General features: G+C 52.8%; 10 protein-coding genes across 10 annotated transcripts; 7 read left to right on the forward strand and 3 right to left on the reverse strand.

Annotated features, from left to right (window-relative positions):
- The first annotated feature begins 70 nt into the window (after positions 1–70).
- SEPMUDRAFT_148114 (uncharacterized protein) lies at positions 71–1212 on the forward strand. The gene has a single exon (XM_016904713.1). The coding sequence runs from the start codon at positions 277–279 to the stop codon at positions 1051–1053; it is 777 nt and encodes a 258-aa protein (XP_016762516.1). The 5' UTR covers positions 71–276; the 3' UTR covers positions 1054–1212.
- Positions 1213–1471: 259 nt separating this feature from the next.
- SEPMUDRAFT_132065 (uncharacterized protein) lies at positions 1472–3610 on the forward strand (the record flags this gene model as incomplete). The annotated part of the gene is made up of 3 exons (XM_016902468.1): positions 1472–2201; positions 2259–2460; positions 2518–3610. The coding sequence occupies 3 exons, from the start codon at positions 1472–1474 to the stop codon at positions 3608–3610; spliced, it is 2025 nt and encodes a 674-aa protein (XP_016762517.1).
- Positions 3611–3855: 245 nt separating this feature from the next.
- SEPMUDRAFT_148115 (uncharacterized protein) lies at positions 3856–6364 on the reverse strand. Its single transcript, XM_016904714.1, has one exon. It carries the CDS (start codon positions 6357–6359, stop codon positions 3966–3968), a length of 2394 nt encoding a protein of 797 aa, XP_016762518.1. The 5' UTR covers positions 6360–6364; the 3' UTR covers positions 3856–3965.
- A 1863-nt stretch (positions 6365–8227) lies between these two features.
- On the reverse strand, positions 8228–10889 carry SEPMUDRAFT_132067 (uncharacterized protein; the record flags this gene model as incomplete). Its single annotated transcript, XM_016902469.1, has 3 exons — positions 8228–10000; positions 10053–10363; positions 10472–10889. The coding sequence occupies 3 exons, from the start codon at positions 10887–10889 to the stop codon at positions 8228–8230; spliced, it is 2502 nt and encodes an 833-aa protein (XP_016762519.1).
- A 1282-nt stretch (positions 10890–12171) lies between these two features.
- On the forward strand, positions 12172–13451 carry SEPMUDRAFT_140161 (MFS general substrate transporter; the record flags this gene model as incomplete). The annotated part of the gene is made up of 2 exons (XM_016902926.1): positions 12172–13381; positions 13417–13451. The coding sequence occupies 2 exons, from the start codon at positions 12172–12174 to the stop codon at positions 13449–13451; spliced, it is 1245 nt and encodes a 414-aa protein (XP_016762520.1).
- Positions 13452–14371: 920 nt separating this feature from the next.
- Positions 14372–16290, forward strand: SEPMUDRAFT_148116 (uncharacterized protein). Its single transcript, XM_016904715.1, has one exon. It carries the CDS (start codon positions 14403–14405, stop codon positions 16125–16127), a length of 1725 nt encoding a protein of 574 aa, XP_016762521.1. The 5' UTR covers positions 14372–14402; the 3' UTR covers positions 16128–16290.
- A 263-nt stretch (positions 16291–16553) lies between these two features.
- On the forward strand, positions 16554–18003 carry SEPMUDRAFT_148117 (uncharacterized protein). The gene is made up of 3 exons (XM_016904716.1): positions 16554–16709; positions 16828–17124; positions 17203–18003. Exons 1-3 carry the CDS (start codon positions 16566–16568, stop codon positions 17941–17943), a joined length of 1182 nt encoding a protein of 393 aa, XP_016762522.1. The 5' UTR covers positions 16554–16565; the 3' UTR covers positions 17944–18003.
- Positions 18004–18034: 31 nt separating this feature from the next.
- SEPMUDRAFT_148118 (copper-translocating P-t) lies at positions 18035–21890 on the reverse strand. The gene has a single exon (XM_016904717.1). The coding sequence runs from the start codon at positions 21710–21712 to the stop codon at positions 18167–18169; it is 3546 nt and encodes a 1181-aa protein (XP_016762523.1). The 5' UTR covers positions 21713–21890; the 3' UTR covers positions 18035–18166.
- A 603-nt stretch (positions 21891–22493) lies between these two features.
- On the forward strand, positions 22494–23144 carry SEPMUDRAFT_148119 (uncharacterized protein). Its single transcript, XM_016904718.1, has 2 exons — positions 22494–22625; positions 22721–23144. The coding sequence occupies exons 1-2, from the start codon at positions 22533–22535 to the stop codon at positions 23024–23026; spliced, it is 399 nt and encodes a 132-aa protein (XP_016762524.1). The 5' UTR covers positions 22494–22532; the 3' UTR covers positions 23027–23144.
- A 74-nt stretch (positions 23145–23218) lies between these two features.
- Positions 23219–25640, forward strand: SEPMUDRAFT_82609 (carbohydrate-binding module family 18, glycoside hydrolase family 16 protein). Its single transcript, XM_016910312.1, has 2 exons — positions 23219–24266; positions 24369–25640. Exons 1-2 carry the CDS (start codon positions 23705–23707, stop codon positions 25193–25195), a joined length of 1389 nt encoding a protein of 462 aa, XP_016762525.1. The 5' UTR covers positions 23219–23704; the 3' UTR covers positions 25196–25640.
- The last annotated feature ends 559 nt before the right edge of the window (positions 25641–26199 follow it).

A 26199-nucleotide genomic window follows, 5' to 3' on the forward strand; every position in this document is an offset into this window, starting at 1 on the left:
CACAAAGACTTGCTTCCACTGCACCCACACTTGCACACTGCCCAACTGCCTCTGTCCATTGTGGTGAGGCCTTCGCTTCACCTGAGAGACGCCACCGCCACCACTTCGACATATATACCCGCGACTGCTCCTCCTCCACCACCTCCTCACCTACGTACCTCCATCCTGGTTATTCATCTCACAGCACTCACAAGACTCTCGATCGTCTTGTGCAGGATACGCCACACAGTCACAGTTCCTTGCACCCTACGCGACACACACTCCCACACCGCAACAATGAGGCTGCCTCAAGCGATCTTCTTCCTGATCACGCTTTTCACACTTGGCCATGCGCTGACGCTGCCCGGCTCTCTCGAGGAATTCACAGAAGCGTCCACACAACTGTTCAAGAGAAAGGGCGGAGGTGGTGGAGGCGGTCGGGGCGGCTCAACGTCCTCGGGCAGTAGTAGTTCCTCTTCAGGAAGCTCTTCGGGAAGCTCTTCTGGGGGCTCGCGCGGCGGCTCTGGCTCTGGCTCCGGCACTTCCTCCGGCGGGACACGGGGCGGCTCTGGCTCAACACGTGGTTATGGTAATGGCGGCAGATATTATGGCGGCGGTGCAGCATCACCCTATGCCGCTGGTCAACGACGAGGAGGCCTTGGTGCTCCCCTGCTTGTGGGCGCGGGTGCACTTGCCATCTTCCCCGCTCTTGCGCTGTATGGAGCCTACTCGTACGGATATCCTTACTATTGGACTTATCGCAATAACACGAGCGGTCAAAATGAGACTCATCCAGCAGAGTGCTGGTGTGGGAGATATAATCCTTGCGGCTGCGACTCGAACAACGACACGGATTACATCAATGCTGTCGCGAACAATGCGACTGCCGCGAAATTGGCTACGTTGCCAGGAAACAGCAGTCAGACGCTTGTTATTGACGGCACCCTAGCGAATGGAACGACTGCTCCTGACAGTAGCAGCGACAGCGCTGACAGTGGTGCAATGAGGGTAGGAGAGATGATGGGCTGGTGGCCTATGATCGCAGCTGCAGTTGCAACTGCTTATGTTTTGTAAGATAGGGCTCAGCGTACGATGCATTTCATGACTTTACGATTGGAGAGGAGCAAGAGATCAGAACTGAATATACCCAACGCGTGAGAAAAGTAGCAGCAGCTGTATCATAGTTCAGACCTATTGTATAATTTCGGTATAATCTCAAAAATATCCCACCCCGACTTGCGCCAGATTCTGGCATACCCAACACTGCTAATCGGGACATAGCAACATCGAAATGATCTCCCCAAGCAGTCTTTGTGTCGAAGGTCTGATTTGGCAAGAACAAAGGACATTATTGCTTTCGCCGCATCCGACCCAGTTCGCGATAGAACAAAGACATTGATTCAGCTTGACTGTCCTCGAGAGACTGACTTTCTCTCTACACAACAACGATAGTATTCACTGCTCAGGGAGTGATCATCATACAATCGCAATCATGGCCGAAGGAGCACTGGCTGCAGAAGCGCGAGAGCTCCGAGAAGCGCAACACCTCTACGTGCTCCTCGAAGCTCAATCGCACAAGGTTGCCCCTCTCACACTCGGAACCACCAATGTTGCTTTTCGCGACGCGGCCATTGCAGCGTTCAATGGACTTTCCACACTCGCGAAAATGGATCTCGGAGACACGATTCGCAAATTTCGTCTCGATAATAAAGCTACGAATGACCTATCTGCTCATGTCATTTATGCGCAACGATTTCGAGGGGCCCCTGGGGACGATGATGATGTGCTGAAGCATGATGGTGCCCATTGGAGACCGACGGTTCAATACTTCATCCGGAGGAAAAAAGAGTACTTGGCTGCTGGTAGAGAGGCTGAGGGGGCTGCTACATCTTTGGTGCAGGCTTTGCAGGATTATGATTTAGACCAAGAGAGAACCGTGAACTTTTTGCAACAATGTATCGAGTACTGGAATGCGAAGAATACGCAGGGTCAGGCTTCGATCGATAGGGATTTGCCTTTGTTGGAAAATTCGGCGCGGTTGAGGATTGCTGATATGGAAAAGGCGAGAGCGGAAATGCTGGCGGAAGAGAAGAAGGAGAAGGAGAAGAGGGCGGGAGAGGAGGCAATGGCGGAAGAGGAGGAGGAGGAGAATGCAGATCAGGATGTAGTAATGGGAGATGTAGGAGACGTAGAAATGCAGGATGCGCCTGCGGTGCTTGATGGTAAGATCGATTCCATGAATCCCGAACAGACTTTGAGCTAACGATGAACGATGGCAGTGACCTGGCACGGTCAAGTGCACTTGGGCGCCGGATCGTACGGCACAGCAGACTTATGGGTGGGAACTCATCCGGATATGAGCATCTGCCATCGAGTAGTCCGCAAGAATTGTGACCTCCGACCAATTTGGTCGATAGATTCATTCTGGACCGACGGGGCGCCAGGCAATACGGGCAGCACTGCAGGCACTGGGCCCACAGAGTGAGTAACCAGTCACCAGTGGCTCGTCACGACATTGATCACTGACTCTTGTTGTAGAATCCAAGCCCTCGCCGACCTTGCCAACAAGCCTGGATCAGATGCCATTGTGGCGCTTCACAACTGGCGCCTTCGCCTGGGAGCACAGAGAGCAGATCTCTATCTCGAATACTGCCCTTACGGCGATGCCTTCGACGCCGTGCTCCACGGAGACTACTACAGCCGCAGACATGGTGATCGCAAAATCTTCCCCTGGGTCGACTACAGCAGGGCGGGGGACATTTCCCTCGTCCCCGAACCCTTCATCTGGAGCACCTTCCTATCCCTGGTCATGGCCGGCCTCTTAATGGAGCGCGGCTCCTTGGAAAAGAACCCAGACGATCCCCAACAACAACACTGGCCCGTCATCGTCCACCGCGATCTCAAACTCGACAACATCTTCATGGGCGTCCCCGCCACCGACCGATTCCGCATGTATCCCCAAGCCAAAATTGCCGACTTCGGCCTCTCCCTCATGGCTCCCCCCAACGACCCTCGACCCATCCACTCTCTCTTCTGCCACGGCTCGCCCGAGCACGCCCCACCCGAACAGCACGTAGCGCTGACAGACCGCCACACCGGCGCCCTCGTCCGCCAATCCACCCAATCCAACGTCTGGGGCATCGGAATCATTTTGCACTCGATGCTCGCGGGCGAAAACGGTCCCGTGGCAAACAATGCCACGTGGTTTGATTGGACCAACCCAAGTCGAAGAGAACCTCCTGAATTTGATCAAACTGCACGAGGATTTTATAGTGCGGAATTGAGGAATTTGGTTTTGGCCTGTTTGCGCTTCGATGCAGAGGATCGGCCTACGTTGGATTATCTTTTTGCCGAGGTGACGAGGTATACTACTCCTGCTACTGGTGGAGGTGGAGGGGACGATGAAAATGATGAGGACAAGGCAAAAGGAATGCGGGATTTGAAAAAAGAAGATGATGAAGAACGATATGCGGATTTGTTGACGAGGTATCGAATGCAGTGTGGGAATAATTTGGATAAGTATGCGGTGGGATTGGCGTTGCCCTTGACGAGTTTTATGGCGGATCGGACTCCTGTGGCGACTGTGCCGGCGCCGTTGATGCAGATTGCTGCTAGGATGGGTGGGCAGTAGGGAAGTGATGAGATGGGATGAGGGATGGGATTGGATTGCATTGCATTGTTGATGTGAGGATATGGGTTAGTGAGGTGGGATCTTTATGTAGCTGTAATGTTGTTTTTTTTGTCATTGATGTTGTTGATGTAAATGAAGCTGCTTGGCAACTCCCCTGCGAACAGAGAGAGAGAGAGAGATGGTGGAAGAAGTTTGATTAGATGTTGTCTTGCGAGTAGATTGAGAGAAAGATGAGCTTCCATTAAAAAAAAGTAGTATGCATCAACAGTACAACAACAGCATGGATGAATTGATTCACGAAACCTCGAAACGCCTCGCTACGCTCATAACGGACATATATACATCTTACAAAAAATTAAAAGCCAAACGAGTCCAACAGACTATTAGCATCAGGCTCCTTGAACTGCGTGGGCTGCCGTCGATCCTTCTCCTCTTTGCCACCCTCCTCCCCTTCTGCCTTCGGCTTCGCAGCGTTCTTCTTGGCCTGGATCTTGGCCAGCAACTCAGCTGCTTTTGCCTCCCGTGCAGCCTTCTCGTCCATGGGCGCAGACTGTGCCGGTGCAGGATCCGCGAAACCGTTGAGTAGCGAAGGAGGTTCGGCATGTTCAGCGGGCGTGGAAACAGGCTCGCTGACCGTACGATCAGGCAGGGTCGCGAGAGTTCCGTTGGACAGACCATTTGTGGTAGGCAGAGTGCGAGCAGTGAACTTCCAACTTCTAATCACATCCAAAGCAAGAACGGCAAGTCCCATGCGTCCCAATATCTTGGCAGAACGTAGCACAGCGGTATACTCATGCTCACTCGGCGTTTTCCGCAGCTGTGTATATAGGAGCAAGGTCGCAGGGTCATCTCGCTGCCACACTTTGACGATTCCCTCAATAGGCTGTACCAAGATCTCCACAGCTTGCATTTTCTCAAGGCGTACTGAATGACACCAGCTCATCAACCAGCGATCACCGTCCTTCTTCGCTTCCGGAAGGATTCGATCAGCGAGAACCTCCCGCAGGACTTCGGACCCGTCACTGCAATACAATCTTGCTACAGCAATCGCGAACTGTACATCATCACACTGTCCTGCGAGCACATTGCAAGCATCAGCCGCATTGTCAGCAAGAAGAAAAAATGCTGCTGCATAGTGGAAACGCCGTTTGCCCATCAACGCATATGCATTCTTTTTCGCAGCTGTCTTGGCATCGGGTTGGCTGAAGTCCTTTTTGAGAAAGTTGGTCGTTGACCTCTGCTCACGATGCCACGTGGCGATTCGCCAGAGAGCCGCCAGAGTCTGCTTCTTGTGTAAGGCCAGGTAGTAGATGGCAGCGTGCGTGGGATCTGGTGGGGAAGTCGAGCGATATGCGGTCTGCGCCATCTGCTCAAAGGCCTGCATGAGCGCTTCTCGATCTTGAAGCCACGCCATGATACCGAGACGTTTCGCGATATCCCAAGTCAGCTTGTTGTCATAGTGTAAGATCAGAATGTCCAGCAGCGGCTGTTGCGAAGTACTATGGTACGCCATGACGATTTCACGCCATGACATCTCGGGTACAAACCCATGGTCGTGGGTGTATTGTATTTCAGCTTGCGTGTTAGTATTGGCCTGTCTTTCCCTTGCCTGGTGCGGCAGAAGTTGAAGTTTCCATGTAAACAGGTACCACAAAGCATTATGATCGAGGCCATTATGGTGATCGCGCAAATACAGAAGAGCGTCAATGACATTGCTCAAGCGCCGCTGATCTTTTCGCAATATCGCCGGCAACTCCTTCTCGTCAAGCTGATCTTTGAGCTCGTTGGCAGTCTCTTCATCGAGCCAAGCATCGTCTGTACGTTCAAGCAGGGTCTGGGGATCTGCACCCAACATATGATCGAGCTCATCTCCAGTACTCCAGAACTTGAGCTTGGAAGCAAGTGTCTTCAGCAAATAAACTGCGGCCCAACTATGGCCATGTAACACGAGTCTCTCCAATGTACTCGGATGCCAGGCAGGCAAATGTCTGCTGAGGTGGTGCGCTAACACAGGAAGCTGCACAGTCTTGGACTCTTCGGGGACGTCTGCTGACTCCAACACGTGGCTGTCAATCTGGTCAAGAACTGCTTGCGGGCCTGCAATAAACAGCGCCGTGCCCGCAGCGACAGCCAACGATCCGTCTGCTTGCCATGCCAGGCCTGTAATGTTCACTCCAAGGTCCACGATGGAAATACGTCGCACGAATTGCCACGACCGCATGAGGGCGCTATCGTGCTCATACCTGCTTTGGAAGAGAATGTCAACGCTTGTGTCATAGGCTACTGCGACAAAGCTCTGTCGAGCCCTTAGTGTGAAGCATTTCGCACTGTGTACGATACTGTCGACACCCTGGCAGTCCTCGATGAATCCATCCCGAAGGTCGATTATGGATAGTGTCATGCGAAGGGAGCTCACAAGGGCAGCAACCTCTGCATTTGCTGCAAGCAGAATGCCATCTTCAATTCCTGTTTCGTAAGTTGCGCGAGAGTATGATGCAAGGTCCGAATGCTCGTCAGTAGAGGTGGCAACTTCCACTTGGCCGCTCGTTGAGAGCGTCACTGAGCGACGTCCGTAAGCAGCCTCCACAACAAATGTATTCACAGATGGAGCATGATCTCCGTTGCTCCTCGTCATCTCCCTCGGTCGGCGAGTTGAGTCTGTGAGTTGCCCGCTCCACTCGTCGAGACTCACGCCATGCCAGGAGCTAGCCAGTGAGATGCGATCCGCACCGGGAGCTGAAGTCGACATGAACGACTCAATGAAGCCTTGCCACCACAAGATACTGCCATTCTGAGCCAGGCTGTGTATGAGCAAGTGGATCTTGTTGTCCTGAAACCAAGCAGTCGACATAGCAGGTGTGTTTTGGGGCAGCTTCAGGGGTAGTCCTTCAGCATGTGCGATGTGGAACGGCTGCAGAGTCGAAGGAGTGGCTGGCCGTCGTTTGTGACCAATGCTCTGGAGACCCCAAGCAGACATTCTGCCCTGTCCGTCGAGGACGACGACAACGTCCGGCTCCTTCGAGACCAGCTCTTTCAGGTGTTCTTTTGCATGGTTGATCTTCATGTCCTGTGGTAGGCCTATGGCGCTGTTGAGTGCCGCCGCGAATTGATCGCAAGGCAGGATCACAGCATAGCGGGCAGGCTTTGAGTTGAATGACATTCCATTGGCAGACAAGCTCGGCGAGTCCGGTATGGCTGACACTAGATCAATCGATGTATGTAGAAACAGCATCTCCAAGTCGTGTATGCCGCCGGTACGCCACACTCGCAGCACACCATCCGTAGCGATAGTATACAACACTTCGTGCTCCTCTTCGTGCCGTCGACTGATGGCACTACCTCTCCGACGTTCAGAGTGCTCGTCCAGTGGACGCCATTCGATATGGGTCACTGCTGCCGGATGTGGGAGGTACATGTGGTCAAACAAACCCTCCTCAAACGACAAGCGTCTCCAAATTTTGACCAGACGATCGTAACGCGCGCGGGTCGCGATCAACGTGGAGCTTGGACTGAACGTAGCTTGCTGAACAGGTCTAGCGACTGGCTTCGACCACAATGGCCTCCGCTCGTCCAACTCCTCGCCATCGAAGGTGGAGGTCCGCGGGGAACCGATCCGCGAAGTGGGCAGGCTGGAGAAGAGTATGAGAGAGCGACTGCCTGCAAGGAGCGCCTCCCCTTCATTGCTCCAGCAAACGCATTGTATCTCCGCTTCCGCCTCGTCTCGTCTCAATAACAGCGTCTTTTCCCAGGAAATCTTGGTCCAGCCTTCCGCAACCGGCTCCAAAATCACCGCCTGTGCCTGTCCCTCGCCCGCGACGATCAGCTGGCCCGTCTTGGGACTTGCGGCGACTGCTGTGAGTGGATGCGGGAAGGTGATGGCCTGGACGAGAACATTCGGCGCAGATAGCACGTTCAGCTGGCAGCCGGAGATGTACACAATGTATCGTTTGAATCGGTAGATGAAGGTGGTCGTCGCCTGCAGTGAAGCGGCGGGAGCTCCAGGCAGGATTTCCGAGAAGGCAGTCGGCGTCGAGGCCTGCCCAGGCGAAGTCGAGGGCATGGCAGAGGAAGCTATTGTCGTGAGCGATCGAATGTCATCTCCGTATGGCACCAGAACTACACCAGGGCAATGAGATATCGCGCGTCAATATGAAAAAGCCCCAATATCATCACCAGCAGAACTGCGGGCCAGAATCAGTGCAGCGTGTGACCAAAAAAGTTGGTGGTTGTGTACATGTATAATGTATTGTGCTGTACCAACAACATAACACGACACGTGCATGCAGCATCATCTCCATCGTGCATCATGCAACTCTAAATTGCGCCGTATTGCGGTATTCGAGACCCTAGTTCAGCTTACATAATTTGAAAACATAACAGGCCCACTTCAGCTGGTGCCCGTAGAAAGAAAAGTGATACAAAGGTAAAAAGGTATGATATAGCATACGACATTTTATAGCGAAAAATAGCTCTCCAAGTACCACCACGGCAGCCAGAGTGAAGATGCAAAATGCAATCCTACTGCCGAGTCAAGACACATGCATGTTCCTAGCGTTCATTCATCAGATTCTCCCTTCCCTCTACCTCCTAGCTGACTAGTATTCAGGGGCCGAAACCTCAGGTCACAAGACGTGCTTCCAACGGAACATCTGCAAGCGATGGAAATCCCGATGAAGCCTGTCCATCATCAGCAGCGCTGTAGGCAATCTTCTGCAGAGGCGGATCGATGCGTCGATGATGAAGATACCAATCCTGGACAGCATGCTCCACGACCCGCTCGATATCGTTTCTATTCTCCAAAGATGAAAAGTTCGCGACAATGAATTGCTTCACAGCCTGAGCGTTCACGAGCTGCAGCCCTCGCTCGCGGTATTCGTCCAAATCCTGCCTTGTGGGAAAGCTGTAGTAGGCCTGTTTGCTCTCGTCCTGAGGCATCAGATCGAATTCCTCGCCTCTCTCGAGCTTTGCAAAGGCGTCCGAGGCGACTTGGACACCAATGTCATGCAAGTCGAGCAAGTTCGACAGCATGTCTTTGCCATAATCGATTTTTCCGCTCTGCATATCGACCAACTGCCCGGCGTCCCAGTTCTCATCTATGCTGTGCAGCGAGAAGCTGAAGCGTTCTTCTCGATTGGCCATGGCTCGGCTCATCGTCATGACGCCACGATATTGTGGAAGTGCTCCTGGATGCAGATTCAGAAGACCGAGTCTGGGGGAAGACTGGAAGTGGTTGATGATTTCCCGGCCGAACTTCTGATAGCAGCGGATAGACATTCCGACGTCGATGTGGTGATGGGAAGAGAGTCTTGCGATGAACTTTGGGTCGTTGACATTATTCACATGTTCGACCAGGATCCCGTACTTCGTGCTCAACTGGTCAACAGTCACGAACGGGGTCCCGTGCGCATGGTTGGCACCGAGATAAGGGACAACATGCTCCCGGAGCAGTTGTCGCTCAAAAAATGCCAGTTCTTGAATCTCAAACTCAGGTGTCTTCTTGCTCGCTTTATGCGCTGGTAGAAAGACATATGGCATGTGTCCGTGACGAATGAGCTGCGGGATAAGCTTACTCACGATCAGTTGCGAGCTAATATCTGTACCAATGAAGAAGGCAATGTGTAGAGAGCGCCGAGCAGGCACCTGAACGATACTGTCCACGATACGCTGAGCGTGTGCGACGTTACGGTCAATGGCGGTGGAATAGAAATGAGTGCCGCGCGTCAGTGAGCCAATGACATAGAGCCCCTTGGATGCCATCAGAGTGGTTGGATCGACTCTGATGCCCCCAAAAGGATCGGCCTCAACCAGTCCAGATCCCAAGCAGTTGTGAAGCAGCTTCGAAGAGATGCGCAAGGCATTGACATCCGGTCCGGTCGCATCGACAACGTAGTCTGTATAGAGAAGGGGATTGCCGCCGATGGCGTGATAGGGGATCACAAAGCCACTGTCAATCTTGGCTACCCGACCAGTCATCTGCAAAACACGGAGCTGGCCGACCTGCATCATGTTGAGTATCCTCTTGGCTGTGGCAAGTGGCATCGCATGGCGATATGACATCCATATGCTCTGATACTCTTCTAGGAAGACGACTTTCTCTTGCGGCGATAAGGCGTTCCAATACCTCTCGACGACGGGAGCAGTTCCAGTGAGTACGTCTTGCCAGACTATGTTGCCACTCTCCGCGGCTGATATGTCTTTGACAAGGTCTGACTCGGGATCATATGGTGACGTTAACACGCTGTGCCAGTCCAGGGGTTTGGCATCTTGCTCGATGCGCGCTCGAATTGCCAAGGTGAGACGTGTGAGCGCAGCATCTGACTGCCCCTCAAGTTCTTTGGCAATCTCGAAATTTTTGTAATTGGCAGGTTTGGGAGGTAGAGCAGACTGGACCTAAAGTGGTGGATTAGCATTGATCGTGGATGTTGGTACCATTCCTGCTCACCTTGGGTAGTCGGCCACTCCTTGACACAAGATTTATTGGTCCCGTGTGTCCCTGCGACTCCAAACGCAAGGCTATATCAAGCGCCGTCAACCGAGAGCCAATGACACTGACGGCCGCCTCTTTCGGAATGCTCTGGAATTGCTTGTTGGGCCACGGGTTTGGGAAATATCCACATTCACCTTCAAGGTAGTTGTGCTTGGGTGACATGTGGTTGCCGAGAGCCAGTACCACATCTGTGGCCACGTACTGCCGTCCGGTCATTGTTGTGATAGTATAGCCACTCTCGGATCGACGCAATGCCACTACTTCACCTACATGACTGTTAGCAGAAGATCTATATTGTGTGATACAGCTGGAGACTCCTCGGCCGCTGAGCGCCACTGAGCTCCAGCAATTGCGAGGGAATACCAATCACTCACCAAATACCGGGAGTACCTTAACGCCTAGGGAAGCGGCTTCCTCAACAGCGGATGTAAACTGATCCAACAGGTACTCGCCATAGAGCGTCCGTGGCAGATACGTGCTGCTGCCAAGCTTCTCCGGAGTCTTCGATTGCAGCCACTCAACGAAATGGCCAGGGTTATCTGGACGTAAACTCATAGTCTCACTGCGCATGTTCAATCCCGTTCCTTCACATGCCGTCGAGTATGCCAGTCCGGGCCCGAAACTGCTCGACTTCTCGAACACCAATAGCGTCGTCAGATGATGACCCGCCTTGACTCTGGCGATCAATTCTGTCAGGATTGCAGTCGCACATGCTCCGCCTCCGACAATGGCGACATCGCCGGGCAGAGTTCTCCCATCCGAGATGGTTTCGCGGTTCGTGACTACCGCCATTGGGCCCGTTCTTGAGATGATCGCCCGCACAGTCTGAGATTATACTTCTCAAGCGTTCAGTTAATTCTGAGTGTATAACGAGAGCAGAAAGGCACATGAAAAGAAGGAGGTAAAAGTGGAAAATTGAAGGAATTTGCCATCGATTGGGCAGCGAAGATGCTGCCTCTTGTCTTGATACCTACCTAGGTAGTCTGCACCCTTCAAGCGGAGAATATTTTTCCGAGACATACAGCATACTAACACATCCTCTGTGCCTACATCATTGCCCATACTGGCAGCAATAGGGAAGCGGAGAGTACTTCAGCTACCTTCATGCACACGCAGGGGCATCTAGGAGGGTTCGTATCGATCAGCCAACCGGTCCATTGCCTGGGTATGGAGACCATTGATTGAGAGCGAAGCGAGGTTGATCAACGAGGGCCTATTCGACAACGCAAACCCGCGCTGATATCATTGCTCTGTCGCTGGATGTAGGTACAGCTGCGAGGATGTTGGATGTTGTCATCGAGACGAACTTGGCGAGTCATCTCGATGAATTGTTGCTTCGAGCCCACTTTTCGGCTCCGTTTTCGTACGCAAATCCGCAGCCCCGAGATTTCTCCTTGAACAACTTGGGGTATTTTGACTTTGCGGAACCATCGGGCCTGACCGTTACGGGCCGTAGTGTGTCGGGGTCGCCGCCAGCCGCAGAGCCTCCGTGATGCGATGCGATGATCACCTTCCATCGACACAGTCATGCACGCAGGTTGGCAGGTCAACGAGAGGAGGTATGCTGGAGTCTTGTGATTGATTACCTGTATACACCGACATCAGCATTCTCCGTCTGCCCAGATCTAACGCTTTCGAAAAGCTGGAAAACAGGGACAGAAACTTTTCATTTCTGCGAACTTCATCCTACGTTATGTTAAGCCTTCCAGGGTGCACCAAGTGGTCGCGCTAAGCATCATTAATTAATATCTGTGGGGGTTGCCTGTGTTAGAAGGAATCGAAGCTACTAATGGATTCGTAACAATGGTAAGCAGGTCCAAAGTTGTTGCGCTGCGATTCCGCATGCACTGTAAGAAACCGCGCTATGTGGATCGCTAGATACAGCCGATAATGAAGAGATTTTTCTCATGCATCACCTCACTGCATCTTGGCAAATTCTTCGAATAAACCTTAGTACTACCTGCAGGCAGATCCTATCTCTATCAGTTGTTCGTTCACTCGTGCTCTGAGTGATATTGTCATTCAATCTTCCAGACCGCGTACCGAGCCCGCACACGACATAGACTTACCTCCGATGCGGCAGAAAGAGAGCAACGATGTGGGTCCACCTCCAGATGGCGGCACACTGGCCTGGACACAGGCAATGATGGGGCACCTCGTCGCCTTCAACACCTGGGGCTTCCTGGCCAGCTTCGGCGCTTTTCAAAGTTACTACGAGTCGGACATACTTTCCTCGAATTCGGCCTCTGAGATAGCCTGGATCGGCTCGCTGCAACTATTCTTGATTTTCGCCGTGGGCACCATATCTGGTCGTGCGCTTGATGCAGGACTATTCAGGCCAGTTTACATCTCTGGCTGCATACTCTTAGTCGTGGGCGTCTTTTGTACCTCTGTGAGCCATACCTACTGGCAAGTCTTCCTCGCACAAGGGCTCTGCGCCGGCCTGGGCTGTGGATTGATGTTTACGCCGGCCATTGGACTCGTTGCAACATACTTCTCGACGAAAAAGGTGTTCGTTTTGGCTTTCTTCCTCACAGGTTCTGGTACTGGTGGGATAGTATTCCCTGTCATTTTCGGTCAGCTACTCAATCGAATTGGCTTTGCCTGGACCGTCCGGGTGCTTGGGTTCATAATGCTCGTCACGAGCGCTCTCACTATTGCACTTTTCCGAACACGCCTGCCACCTCGCAAAGCCGGTGCGTTGATCGACGTGTCTGCGTTCCGTGAGCGGGTATACGTCCTTTACATTGCAGGCATGTGGTTCAACTTCTTTGCCTTGTACTTTGCCTTCTACTTCATCAGCGCGTTTGCCCGAAACGTGATCGGTCTGTCGTACGAGTCATCGTTGCACCTGCTGATCACCACCAACGGCGTTGGCATCATCTCTCGGCTTACTGTTGCGTACATCGCCACGAAGTGGATACAGCCGATCACAGCCGTCATTCCATGCGCTCTCATTGCCGCAGTGCTCATGTACAGCTGGGCGGCAGTCAACGATACCGCAGGGCTGTACGCCTTCGCAGTCTTGTACGGCATCGCATCCAATGGCTTGCAAGGTTTGTGGCCAGGCGGGTTGTCCAGTTTGATTGTGGATGACAGCAAAATTGGCACACGCATGGGTATGGCCTTCAGTATTGTGAGCACAGCTCTTTTGACAGGATCGCCGGTGGGAGGAGCGTTAGTGGCGATGAACAATGGGCGGTACTTGTATGCCCAGATGTGGGCAGGCTCCTCGTTGGTTTTAGGATCGTGCTTGCTGTTGCTTGCTAGCCGATTGCATAGAAGTTCTGAAAGGAACAAAGATGGCTCGACCAACTAGGCGTCACTAAAATGGCATATGGGTCTCGTCTGTAATACGACCGAAAGATGGCTGTAATCGTATTGTACCTTACTTTAGATACATGTACCTACCTGTATGCCTTGGAGAAAGCCATCGCATGTCGCGTGTCAAAATGCCAAGATGCGCCAGACGGGCCGGTCGGTGACAGCGGCCCGCGAATGGCATATGCCACATGGGCCGACGGGCCACCGCCGCCAAAAAAGTATGCTGCATACCATACCGTGTGGTCCGAGACCTTCATTGATATGTGATAGAATTACTCCCGCGTCCACATGTCAGGAAGCGATACAGTATCTTGCCAAGGATGGGATAGCGACAAAGCTCTAATAAGAGAGAGCATCCCTCAATAGCCATACCCAAGGTTCCGAGTGATATGAGTATACTTGTTTGAGTGAAGTCTGCCCCCACTCCGAAGGCGCTACTCGTGTTGTAAAGACTACCGCCAAGGCGTATGCGAGGAGTCAACTTGCAGTACTTGGTTACACTACATTCTATTATCCTTGGAAATGGCTCTTGGAAGGGATCCCTCTGGCCAAGGAGCTGAACGTCAAGGTTCGTGGATGGACTCGGAGGGCAATAAAACCTGTAGATCAACAGATGTACGTGTGTGTATAATCTTTCGCTGGAGTTGTCGCGTCGGCAAGAATTGGATACCTGTACTATGTCCTAGGGAGCCTAAGCACATAGGGGAGCTGAGTAGGTAATGTATGTACAGTACATGTACGCAGACGATGGGGACTTGGGGAGTTGGAGTGAACTTGAATCCTTGCGTGTGCTAGCGCCTACCTTACGTCATGGCGCACATGAACGATCCGCGCGACTGATCCGTGCGCATGATGCACATTGCTCAATACGCGCGTGGACCGTGGTGGCTGGAATTTGGAAAATACCTACATGTACCTTACACACTGAGGTACCTGACCGTCTCTCGACGTTTCGACCACTTCTCTCCCCACGACACCAACATGACGCGATCTCGGCGCGCACGACCCGACGACCTGACTGAATCCTGGGACAACTTGAGCGGCTCAGAACCCTCCGACGACATCTACGACGAAGAGACTGAACGCGACGAGGTTGGCAGTGTGTACCGGTCATCGCGAACTGCCTCAAGTATGGATGCTCGCTCGCTCAGGCCAATAGACGACGACGAAAACGAGACGCCGCGTCGCAGAACGCTGCGCTCTTCTATCGAACCAGAGCTAGTCATGCCATCTTCTCCAGACGCTCGCCCTCACCACACCAAAGATGGCAGGAAGCGGGATGCGACACCGCGGTTCCGATTGAACGACAGGAGCAACACTTCTGATGCTGGCCAGATTAGGAGAGTCACAAGAGCAGAAACCCCCAGAACAAGATTGGCGGAGCGGAGCATGACCAGTGATGCTGGGCGTTATCGTGGCAGCAAACTCGGCCAGCACGATGAAGCTGATTACGATGAACCCGACGCCGATGAGCCACAGCGGGGGGCCGACTACACGGCCATGATATGGAAGGGGATAGTGAGGCCGCTATTGTCGTATGTGACAGATGTTGTGGGCCTTGTACTCCACAACCTGAAGCCGCTCTTGGGCTGGGCAGTCCTGGCGTATCTCCTTGCAGCCGTTCTGGTATTTGGATCTGGATTCCTCAACAATACCATCAATAATGCTCTGACGCCAATCTGTCGACTGCCGTTCACTGGAGGTCTCTCGTTCTGTCCGAGCAGGAATGCACCCGAACTGCAAGGCCAAGCCCAATTCGGGCAGCTCGTGCAAGCACAAAATGCATTCGAAGATGTCCTACAAATATCTACCGTTGGCGCCAACCTTCCAGCAGACATGAAAAGGAGTGAAGCCAGCATTCGTGACTTGAAGAATATCGTGCAATACTCCAACTTGCCCTCGAGGAACGAGCTCGTATTTGAGTTTAGCGGCTTTGTGGAGACAGCGCGACAGGCCAGCGGAGACCTCAGTCGATTCAATTCGCGGATCGGCAGGGCTGTTGACCATATTTTGGCCACAAACAAATGGACTCTGAACGTGATCGATGGTGTGACGGAGAAAGACGCCCAGCGCGGCTCGATTGCCAAGTTTTTCAGCAACAATTTCAATATCCTCGCGCCGTTTCAACCTATCAGCTTTTCACGGGACCTGCTGCTGGATCAGTATCTGCGCCACACCGGTGCGGTAGAAGAGCAGATCATGTCATTGATTGATGAGGCTTTGGCACTTCGCGACATCCTGGACAACCTGGACAACAGGCTCGATGTAATCGCTGGTATTTCAACTAGAGATGGCATTAAGCTCGACTCCAGCAAAGACGAATTGTTTGCATTTCTCTGGACCAAGCTTGGGGGCAATCGTAAAGATATCAAAAAGCTCCAATCTCAGATCGAGCTCTTGAACAATGTGAGCGAATACCGGAGACTTGCCTGGGGACATGTTACTGCCACATTGCTCAAGCTGCAGGAGATTCAGCACAGTCTCGAAGATTTACGAGAGCGTGTCGCACTCCCGGACACCATTGGTACACACAAGGTGCCTCTCGAGGTTCACATCGAGAGCATCAACCTGGGAATCGAGAGATTGGAGAAGCAGAGAGATGCGAGTCGACAGGTCGCAGCGCAAAACTACGAGCGCATTGTCGGAAAGGTTGAAAGTGGCGAGAAGAAAATGTTGGGCAGCGGCAAACAGGAACGAGAACTGTAGGTGATGAGATTTCAAGACAGCTCAATAACGACAGAAGAGACGAAGATGATGCATGATTTTTTTTAATGAGCGAGGACCTCTGCACAATGATACCCATATAATCAGGTCTTACGACTTTACGCGAGTAGCCATAATGTATGCTGCGCTACGTAGGAGAGACAGGACTTTTTCATGACACCGACCATCTCACTTGCCCAATCTCAGTAGTCCTCAGTCTGTTCGAGGATAAGTGTGCCGGCTGCCTGTTGTCCACGATGATCTCTGCATAGGACTGCCAGTAGGTGGTAGTAGGAGTGAAGTACCCTGGAATAGCTCTACCAATCATACTGCGGCGGGAACAGCCTCTTCCCTGATAAATCTTAGCTCCGAGTCTTGCACTTTTACTGTCCGACATCAACATACATGTACCATACCTGATATACCAAGAAGCCAACAGCAATGGCCTTTTCCTTCGGCTTCTCTGAAGACATAGCCAGCGATGATGACTCGCCAGTAGTGCCAGTACCTGCTACAGTCCATTCTGTCCCCAGTCCTGTTGCCACTTCTCAGGTACCAGTCCGATCCCACACGCTCGACGACTTGGTAGGTAAGACAAGAAAAGAAAAAAAAAATCAGACAGCAAAAAACAAGACCTCATCAGCACCTTGTGAGCCTTGTCAATAAACCAACCACCAACCAACTAATGCGTAAAAATAAACAGCTAGCCACACTCCCAGAGCATCTGAGCTACAGCACCGTCCGCATCGAGTCTCCCTTGGGCAAAATCGTATACTTGCCTCGCAGAGAGCTGTTTGATGTGCGAGCCCAACTGTTACAAGAAAATTCATCTGCGAGCGATCAAGTCGTAGAGAATTTGGACAAATCCGATTTACGATCGGGGATTTACGAAGGAGGGTTCAAGACGTGGGAATGTTCCATTGATCTTGCCAGTTTCCTTCTCGATCGCGGACCAAGGAAAGATATTGATGAATTGGTCAAATGCGATCAGATTCTGGAGGTATTTATTACCATTCATTCCCCTTATATCAGAAGAACAACGTATGCTATTGACATGCGGCTAACTCACACATCTCAGCTCGGAGCAGGCAGCGCTCTTCCCAGCCTCATCCTCTTCCGCCACGCAGTGCTACACTCCCTGAGTGATCTCACATTCACTCTCGCAGACTACAACGAAGAAGTTCTCCGCCTCATCACTCTGCCCAATCTCATCCTGACCTGGGCAGCCGCTACAACCACAACCACCACAACCTCCCCAGAAAGCAACAGCAACAGCAACAACAGCATGAATTTCCCCCTCTCAGAACCCTCCAATGGTGATTTCGAACTCACCCCCTCCCTCCTCTCCAACTTCAAAACTTCCCTCCAATCCACCAATCTCACTCTCAATTTCCTCTCTGGTCCCTGGTCTCCTGCTCTCGCGAATCTCATCCTTCCATCTGCATCCCCATCCCCATCCCCCTCTCCCTCTTTCTCTATAGGAGAAAAATCCCTCCTCATCCTCGCCTCCGAAACAATCTACAGCCCCACCTCGACCGCAGCATTCGTCGATCTCGTCACTACTTTGCTCAAGCGACGCGGCAGCGGCGGCAGTGGCAGTGGCAGTGGCAGTGGCAGTGGCAGTGGCAGTGGCGGAAACATGGGCAAAGCGGTGTTGGGGGCGAAGAAGATGTATTTTGGCGTTGGAGGGTCGGTGGATGGGTTGAAGGAAATGTGTCGCGATAGGGGCGCTGTGGCGTATGAAGTGGAGAATTCCGGGGTGAAGGGCATGGAAGGGGATGGAGTGGGGAGGGCGTTGGTGGAGATTCAGATGTTTTAGAGAGAGGGGATGGGATGACTTGGAGAAGAACTAGATTTTCTGGAATATTACGACGAACCAGGATGCAAGCACAAGTCTTCATTTTCATGGAGCCATACGAACTGATTCGGGACACTGTATCAAAACATGTCCTTTTGAATGACGACTACGACTAAATACATGTCGCTTAGGGTATCCACAAACCTCCTATACAACGCCGACGCTTTCTCTATGCAAAATCTGCCTATGCAGCCTCGTAGCTCTCGAGCGGTACATATGCACCCCGATCGCCCTCTCCATGCTTCCGCCGTGTTCCCGTGACGAGACCTTTGATCCCGTCCACTGCTGACCACAGCCCAGCTCTGCGTAATGGCAGCGAAAGCTCCACACTTTCCTCGCGCATCCAATCGGGTCTTTTCCAGAATTTCAGCAAAAGACTGCTGACAACGACGGTAACACTGGAACACGCCATCGCAGCTCCCGCCGCCAAAGGTGGAAGTGTGATTCCCCAAGGAAGCAGGAAACCCATGGCAATCGGTAGACCGATGGCATTGTACACGCAGGAAAGCAGCAGGTTGAGCTTGATTCTTCGGAAGATGGTTTTGCTCAACTGTAGTGAGGCGGGAATGTCCATTAGCTGATTGGGCTTCATCAGCACCACATCAGCGGCATCCATCGCGACATCCGTACCCGATGCAAGCGAGATACCAATGTTCGCCGTCGCTAGTGCGGGAGAATCGTTGATACCATCGCCGACCATGGCAACGGTCTTGCCTTGCTTCTGGAAGTCCTGGATGATTTCCTTCTTGCCTTGCGGCAACACTCCCGCAAAGACGTTTTCGGGCGCGATGCCAACCAAGGCAGCAACATGGTGTGCAGTGGCCGCCTGATCACCCGTCACCAGACATGTGCTAATGTTCATGCGATGAAGTGCGGCAACAGCAGCTCGGGCAGTGGGTTTCAAAATGTCCGAGAGACCAATAGAGCCCGCATAGACCGAGTCAATCGCAACATGAATAGTGGTAATGCCAGCGGACTGACCCATTTTGGACGACGAAGGACCCGATAGCGATTGTCGTCGAATGTCCTCGTAATCATTGTACTCGTCTTCTGGTGTTGTGGGCACTGCGACGCCCTGCTTTCGCAGAAACGAGGCATTGCCGATGATGATCGCATAGCGACGATTTTCGTATCCACTGCCGGGCTCAATGGATGCTGCTATGCCGTTGCCGACAGTTGCCTTGAAGTCGCCCATGTTGCCTGCCAACTGCTCGTCCACTGCCAACCGCAGTTTCTCCTTGGCGCCGCTGAGGATGGCTTTGGCGATGGGATGTTCACTGCTGGTCTCTGCCAGTCCGACCAGTGTCCACCACAGATCGACTTGCGTCTTCCACATACCAGTCTGCTCCGACTGCGAGACACTCATTTTGCCCATGGTGAGCGTACCAGTCTTGTCGAGGACGACGTGGTTGATCTTCGTTGCAGTCTCCAATGCAGCTCCACCTTTGACGAGGATGCCCTGCTCTGCGCCAACACCTGTGCCCACCATCACAGCCGTGGGCGTCGCGAGACCTAGGGCGCACGGGCAGGCGAACACGATGACCGCGATACATAGCTTGACGCACACCATGAGTCGGCCACCACTGGCGTCACTGAGGAATATCATGGGCGGATGCGGCAGGATATGGCTGAGCACCATCCAGCAAATAAAAGTTGAAAGCCCGAGTGTGATGATAATCGGAACGAAGTATCCGGCGACGATATCTGCCATGCGCTGTATCGGTGCGCGGCTCGTCTGCGCCTCCTGGACGAGTCGCACGATTTGGCTGAGTTGAGTGTCTCGCCCCGCTCGGGTAACTTTGAAGTCCAGGCGACCAGCATTATTCACAGTGCCCGCCATCAGCGCAGAGCCAGGCTTTTTGTTAATCGGCATGGCCTCACCAGTGACCATGCTCTCATTCACGTAGCTCTCGCCACGCATGACTATGCCGTCTGCAGGGATCTTGTCACCCGGCCTCAGTATGACGATATCACCGACCTCGATCAGCTCCGTTGGGATCGTCCTCTCGTCCACAGCGGAACCCGTAGCGTCGCTATCATCTGCTTTCTTCTCATCGATCTCGTGCTGCGCATCCCAGCTCTCTGCGGCTTTCGCTGCGGCGATGGGATCGGCGTAGATGGTGGCCATCGGTGGCGACAGACTCATGAGCCGTGATAGTGCCTTGGACGTCTGTCCTTTTGCGCGATTTTCCAGGAAGCGACCCAACGTGATGAAAGTGATCAGCATGGTGCTCGTGTCGAAGATCGTGGACGGCCGGGAATGTGGTGGAATCAGAATAGACACGAGCATGGCGGCACAGCTGAAGAAGAATGCAGCGGACGTGCCGAGTACGACAAGCACGTCCATTGTCGGCGAGCCGTGCTTGATGGACTTGAAAGCCGAGACATAGAAGCGTCTGCCGATGCCGAACTGGACAGGGACGGTCAGGACCAGGCAGACCACGTCGCCAAGCCACAGCCCAGGAATAATCGGTAGCTTGATACTCCCCACGTCGAGGGGTTTGATAAACATGGGCAGAAACATGCTAATCAGGAATACGGGTATGGCAAAGGACAGTGAGACTCGGAAGTCTCGCTTCCACTCCTGTATCTCCTTGGTTTTGGCGAGCGACTCCAGCTGTGCGTTATTGTCGTCGTTGTCCGCAACGAGCGCGTTGTATCCTGCTTGTTCGATGAGCTCCACAATAGCACGGAGGCCAATAATCGAAGGAGAATGGGTGATTGAAGCACGACCGCTCGCGAAGCTGAGGTTGACAGAGACGATGCCGGGCGTGTTCTTCAGGTCGGTCTGCAAGTCTGCCGTAGCTTCAGGACTGGGCAACCCATATACTTTGAGTTGGACGATGGAAGCTGACGTGGACGCTTGGATGCCTTCTTCCAGACTCGATACGACGGTCGCATCGAAGCCTTTATCTTCAATGGTCTCTGTGATCTTGGCCGTGGGTAGCAGCTGGGGATCGTGAACAATCACTGCGCGCTCAGCGAGCAGACTGATGTTGAATTGCACTACACCAGGTACGTTTTTGAATCCACTCTCCACGGCGGACGTGCAGGCACCGCACGTCATTCCTTCAATCGCTATCGTAGTCGTCGTGAATCGTTTGCCTGTGCTCTTCCTCCTTCGCTTCGGCTTTGTGGCCACCGACTCGCTCGCTTTCGTTTCCAACACTTCCGCATCAAAGCCGGTGTCCTCGATTGTCTCTGCGAGCTTCTCCGAGCTCATGATGTTTGGATCGTGTTCAATCACAGCACGCTCAGAAAGAAGCGATATGCTGAAGCTTTTAATGCCCGGAACGCCCTTGAAGGCGCCCTCCACAGCGGAAGTACAGGCTCCGCATGTCATGCCTCCTACATGTAGCGTAGTCGCATATATCCCACCGCCCAGTAAGTCCGCCTCTTCTTCTTCTCTGTCGTCGTCGTCCTCCACGTCTTCTTCGTCAGAAATGTCAAACAGTGGTGTTTCGGGACGGTCACTGCTGATGACAGTCGCATCGAACCCTCGATCATCGATCATGTCCCGGATCTGCTCCGCGCCAATCTTGTCTGCGTCGTGCGTGACTACAGCCCTCTCCATAACCAAGCTGACGGATACGCTTCCCACGCCCTCCACATCTTTCAAGCCCGACTCTACAGACGATGTGCAAGCGCCGCAAGTCATTCCTTCTACTCGTAAAGTCGTGGTCGTCATATGCGCACCAGGCGGCACTGTAGTCGGGCGAGATGACGCCATGATGGAAGAAGAAGAAGAAGAAGAAGAAGAAGAAGAAGAAGAAGCTGTCTCAGCTTGCTAGCAGGGCGTGGCTTTTGTTTGCGGCGAGAGCGGCCAAGGTGGCCGAGTTCGTGTGCGTGCGCCTCGTTCGATGGTGTAGCGAGCCTTCAGCCCGCGCGGTAGGTAGTATATATGCAATCAGCGCAGGGTATGGATGGATGGATGGTGGATGGATGGTTGCGTGCGTGCGTGCGAGCGCTGTCTATAGTGAAGAAGAAGAAGAAGAAGAAGTCGCAGACCGGAGGCGGGCGGTGGGCCACTGATGTGCCATGTGCAAGGCGTCGGAGCAGGCTCTGAGTGGGCGTCAATAGAAGAGTCGAACAAAGAGCGAACAGCGACACACGAGGCAAAAGAGGCGTGATCCATCGGGCAAGGTAGGGTCGAGCAGGGCAGGGTAGGTAGAGGAAACTATGTAGTGCTACGGTACCACCTCCTACCGGTACTAAGCTGACAAAGTAGGAGGTAGCACACGGCCGCTTCCCGATATCGCGAATCAGATGCCATTCCATTCATGGTCGGATTCCGCCTGTCGCATGGGTTCCACTTCGGCATTGTCTGCAGAAGGTTTTTTTGTATACAAAACCGTGATAGAGTTGACCTTCCTAAGCGGTGTTAGACATGGCTAGATGCCCGCCTAATGGCTAAAGCAGACTCTGCACTGCTGCTCCCTTGTTCACTGCATGCTCCCCCAGTGTCTCCCCAAGTCCCCCCACTCACCTACCCTACCTGGAACCTCCCATATCCTGTATATACCTGAGGCAGAACATTCACAAGACAATATATGCCACCACCACCGCCACTTAACCTGCGACCTGCCATGTACTCTACTTTGTACTTCAGCCTTGCCAATACTACTACGGTATCTTTCACAGATGTAGGGACCATGTGATTCCACCACCACCACCACCACCACTACTACTACTACTACTACTACTACTACTACACGTACCTGACTAACACTCCCAGTAGCACGCAAATGTCGCCCTGTTCTCGCTGGGCACCGGCCTTGGTCAAGTCTTGGTCCTCTTCTTCGCAACCTTTCGAATGTCCAAAAGTACACGAATGTCCGTTGAAGCGAGGTCAACAATGATTGGTGGGTGGCGAGGCCGACGGAAGAGACGACCAGTGGTGACTAGCGGCGGCCTTTACCTCCAAGCGTCCTTTTTGCGCATCGGAGGATATATATACACCCATTCCGAGAGTGGCAACCAGCAAATGGTTGGCCTCCGACCGACGGCCCGCTGCGACATGTTTGGGATTCCTTTTGTGCTTTGACCCTTTGACCCTCTCACAGGAGCGGAGAGTCAGGACAGACGGCGACTATGCTCGATTGGGGATGAAACAGCGTGTGCTCTACGCCTCTAACCTCCGCCTCTTCTGCAGGAATCATCCTTGGCTCACATCGGCCGCGTACTCTTCTCACACTCCTCTCTCTTCTCTTCTGTGCTTCTGCTTGCCCCCCTTGCAACCTCTTTCGTCTCTAGTTTGGCGTATACTCCTCCTCCTCCTCCTCGTTCTTTCATTGTAGCAGTCCGCCTTTCGGGCAACATTCGTTGAGTCTAGGAGCCATTATTACTGTCGTTTGTCCCATACATCTTGATCTATCTATATCTCCCGCCTACGTAGTCCGTCCTCGCGTAGTCCTTTGTCTCCAGTGGCAAGCAAAGCAACATTCACCGTCACCAGACCCGGCACTCCGCCTGAAACGCCGTCGCTGCTGCAGCGAGCCGAACACAGCAGGAACACGAACACATCGACAGCCTCGTCGCACAGCCTTTGCTCCATTATCACCACTACTCCCACCACCACCACCAAGCCTAGTGGCTGTCAATTGGAACTGTAACAGGAAGATTGGATACCTGTAGGAGGTAGACCTCATTTGCATACTTGCAAGCACGATAACAACAACAACAACACTCCGGCGACTGTGCGCCACTCCGCAAACACGCGAACATGAAGTCGAATACATTTGCTACCGCAGCGGCGTTCCTTGCAACGCTCGCGCTGGTAAGGGCAGCCGCGCCCAAGTGCTCTCCCAGCAGCCCTTGTCCGTCAGATGCGCCTTGCTGTTCTCAGTATGGTCAATGTGGTGTTGGTGCTTACTGTCTGGGGGGTTGCGATCCCATGTCGTCACATTCCCTGCAGTCGTGTGTGGCGGCGCCAGTATGCCAGAGCAAAGACTACAAGCTGGACTCGCTGGACGACATTATGCCCAACACCAAATACCTGGGAGATGCGAGCACCGCCAACTGGGTCAGCTCGGGCACTGCCGTGGCATACAACGGCGACTCGGTGCTGCTCACCATGGCCCCCAGCACCGTCGGCACCCTGCTCACCAGCACACACTACGTCTGGTATGGCAAGATTAGCGCGACCATGACGTCCTCGCGCGGCCAGGGCGTGGTCACGGCCTTTATTCTCATGAGTGATGTCAAGGACGAGATTGACTTTGAGTTCGTGGGCGACGATGTCACCAAAGCCCAGAGTAACTACTACTACCAGGGCATCACAGACTGTAAGTTTGAAGCTAGACATGGCCACTCGCAGCCAGCCAGCCAGCCAGGCTTGTTGGATAACTTGAATTTTCCCACTAATCATCGATCGATGAATACCTTAGACGAGAACATGATCCCCCTCGACGTGTCCGACACGCAAGTCAACGTGCACACATATACCATCGATTGGACGCCCGACAAGGTCACTTGGAGCATCGATGGCAATGAGATGCGCACCTTGAACCGAGACGACACCTGGAACGCCACCACCGGCAGCTACCACTTCCCACAGACGCCATCTCGTGTCCAGCTGTCGCTGTGGCCCGCCGGTCTGAGCAGCAACGGAGAAGGCACCATCGACTGGGCGGGCGGTCTCGTCGACTGGGACTCGCAGTACATGCAGAATGGCTACTACTACTCCATGGTGAGCGACGTCTCTGTGGAGTGCTACGACCCTCCGAGCGGCTTCTCGGGCAATACTGGCGGAAGCGCATACTACTACACCGGCGGCGAATTCACCAACAACACCGTGGCCATGGGCAACAACAACACCGTTCTCGCATCTCTCATGGCGACTGGCGAGAACCCAGACTTTGGCAAACCCGAACCCAGCAGCGACAGCAGCAGCACCAAGACTCAATCTGCCGCTCAAATGACCAACACTCCCGAATCCGTGCCCGGTGTGACGGGTGGCGGCAATGTCGCATCGAGCGGGAACGCCCCCGTCGACACCTCTGGAGACAGCAGCAGCTCCTCCGGCTCCGATTCCAGTTCTGGAAGCGGCAGCTCGAGCAGTTCCTCTGGCGCCGGTTCCGGCTCGGGCTTCTCACAAGGAGGTAGTAGTAGCAGTGGCAGTGACGCCAGCACGGGCGAGGCACCGCGAACCACGATTGCCACTAGCAGTGCAGTCGCTCTACTCGGATTCTTCATTGCCGCTCTCGTGTTATAACACTTAATGATTTGATTTTTGTTGCTTTTTTCCCCCTCTAATGAGAACAGCACTGCATGCAAGCGAATTGGATGGGAAGACTTTGTTTTTTTCAGGCAAAAATCTGGTGTAATTGCCCTCTCTTTCCCTTTTCCCAACAAGAGATGGACGGGCTTCCATTCCTTCTGAACAGACAGAAAGACAGACAGACAGACAGACAGAGACAAGACACTGATGATAGGTGGTATGCGGTATGCGGAACGTCTCAGTCGTTTTTTTTTGCCGCGTAGGTACTTATAGGTACTATATATGGGTCGGACAGTACCTCTCCTGTTGTTACTGCTGCTGCTGTTGCTGCTGCTGTCGCCTAATGATTGATTGATTGATTGACCGACAAAGGAAAGACTTTTTGTACATAGTCCCTCTTTCTTTTTCTTGTTCATAGAAAAGAAAATCATTATTGGTTTCTCTTTTTTTTTTAAAGGAACTGAGAATTTTACGCTTACGAGAATTTCTCTGTTTACTTTACTTTTTTTTTTTTTTCTTTTTTTCAAAATTGAGAATTATATGGAAAGAAGGAACGAACGTTACAGGTATGCTATCATCTATGAAATTGAATATGAAATTCAAAAGAGAAAAAAAGAGGATATCAATTGCGTACTCCATTCACCCCCGCCCAGTACAACTTCTCCTCTCTCTCTCTCTCCTGCATGCATAAGCCGACACACAACTACCACGTCGTCTTCTTTGTTGGTCCGAACCCCGGCTTCTGCCAGCCAGACTGGGGAAGTATCGTAGGTCTTCATGATCCGATCCGATTCGCCTATATTGACTTGCTTGGTAGTTGTGGTAGTGTTGTCGTTGGTCTTGGTACTGTTGTCGTTGTTGTTCTTAGCGGGACAGATGAGGATTCAATTCCGTTAGAGGGTGTGGATGGGGGAGTATAACGAAAATATATAAATAAGTACTTCCGATTCGCCAATATTGACTTGCTTGGTAGATGTAGTGGCGTTGGTGGTGCTGGG

This window comes from Sphaerulina musiva (genome assembly GCF_000320565.1).
Source record: "Sphaerulina musiva SO2202 unplaced genomic scaffold SEPMUscaffold_3, whole genome shotgun sequence".
In the NCBI taxonomy this organism is placed as follows: Eukaryota; Fungi; Ascomycota; class Dothideomycetes; order Mycosphaerellales; family Mycosphaerellaceae; genus Sphaerulina; species Sphaerulina musiva.

Coding starts and splice junctions, on each gene's coding strand:
- SEPMUDRAFT_148118 (XM_016904717.1), bottom strand. CDS start 21,712: ATGGCGTCATCTCGCCCGACTACAGTGCCGCCTGGTGCGCATATGACG.
- SEPMUDRAFT_148115 (XM_016904714.1), bottom strand. CDS start 6,359: ATGTCGACTTCAGCTCCCGGTGCGGATCGCATCTCACTGGCTAGCTCC.
- SEPMUDRAFT_148116 (XM_016904715.1), top strand. CDS start 14,403: ATGACGCGATCTCGGCGCGCACGACCCGACGACCTGACTGAATCCTGG.
- SEPMUDRAFT_148119 (XM_016904718.1), top strand. CDS start 22,533: ATGCCACCACCACCGCCACTTAACCTGCGACCTGCCATGTACTCTACT. Junction 22,626..22,720: donor CTACGGTATCTTTCACAGAT/GTAGGGACCATG, acceptor CACTCCCAGTAG/CACGCAAATGTCGCCCTGTT.
- SEPMUDRAFT_148114 (XM_016904713.1), top strand. CDS start 277: ATGAGGCTGCCTCAAGCGATCTTCTTCCTGATCACGCTTTTCACACTT.
- SEPMUDRAFT_82609 (XM_016910312.1), top strand. CDS start 23,705: ATGAAGTCGAATACATTTGCTACCGCAGCGGCGTTCCTTGCAACGCTC. Junction 24,267..24,368: donor CTACCAGGGCATCACAGACT/GTAAGTTTGAAG, acceptor TGAATACCTTAG/ACGAGAACATGATCCCCCTC.
- SEPMUDRAFT_148117 (XM_016904716.1), top strand. CDS start 16,566: ATGGCCTTTTCCTTCGGCTTCTCTGAAGACATAGCCAGCGATGATGAC. Junction 16,710..16,827: donor CCCACACGCTCGACGACTTG/GTAGGTAAGACA, acceptor AAAAATAAACAG/CTAGCCACACTCCCAGAGCA. Junction 17,125..17,202: donor AATGCGATCAGATTCTGGAG/GTATTTATTACC, acceptor CACACATCTCAG/CTCGGAGCAGGCAGCGCTCT.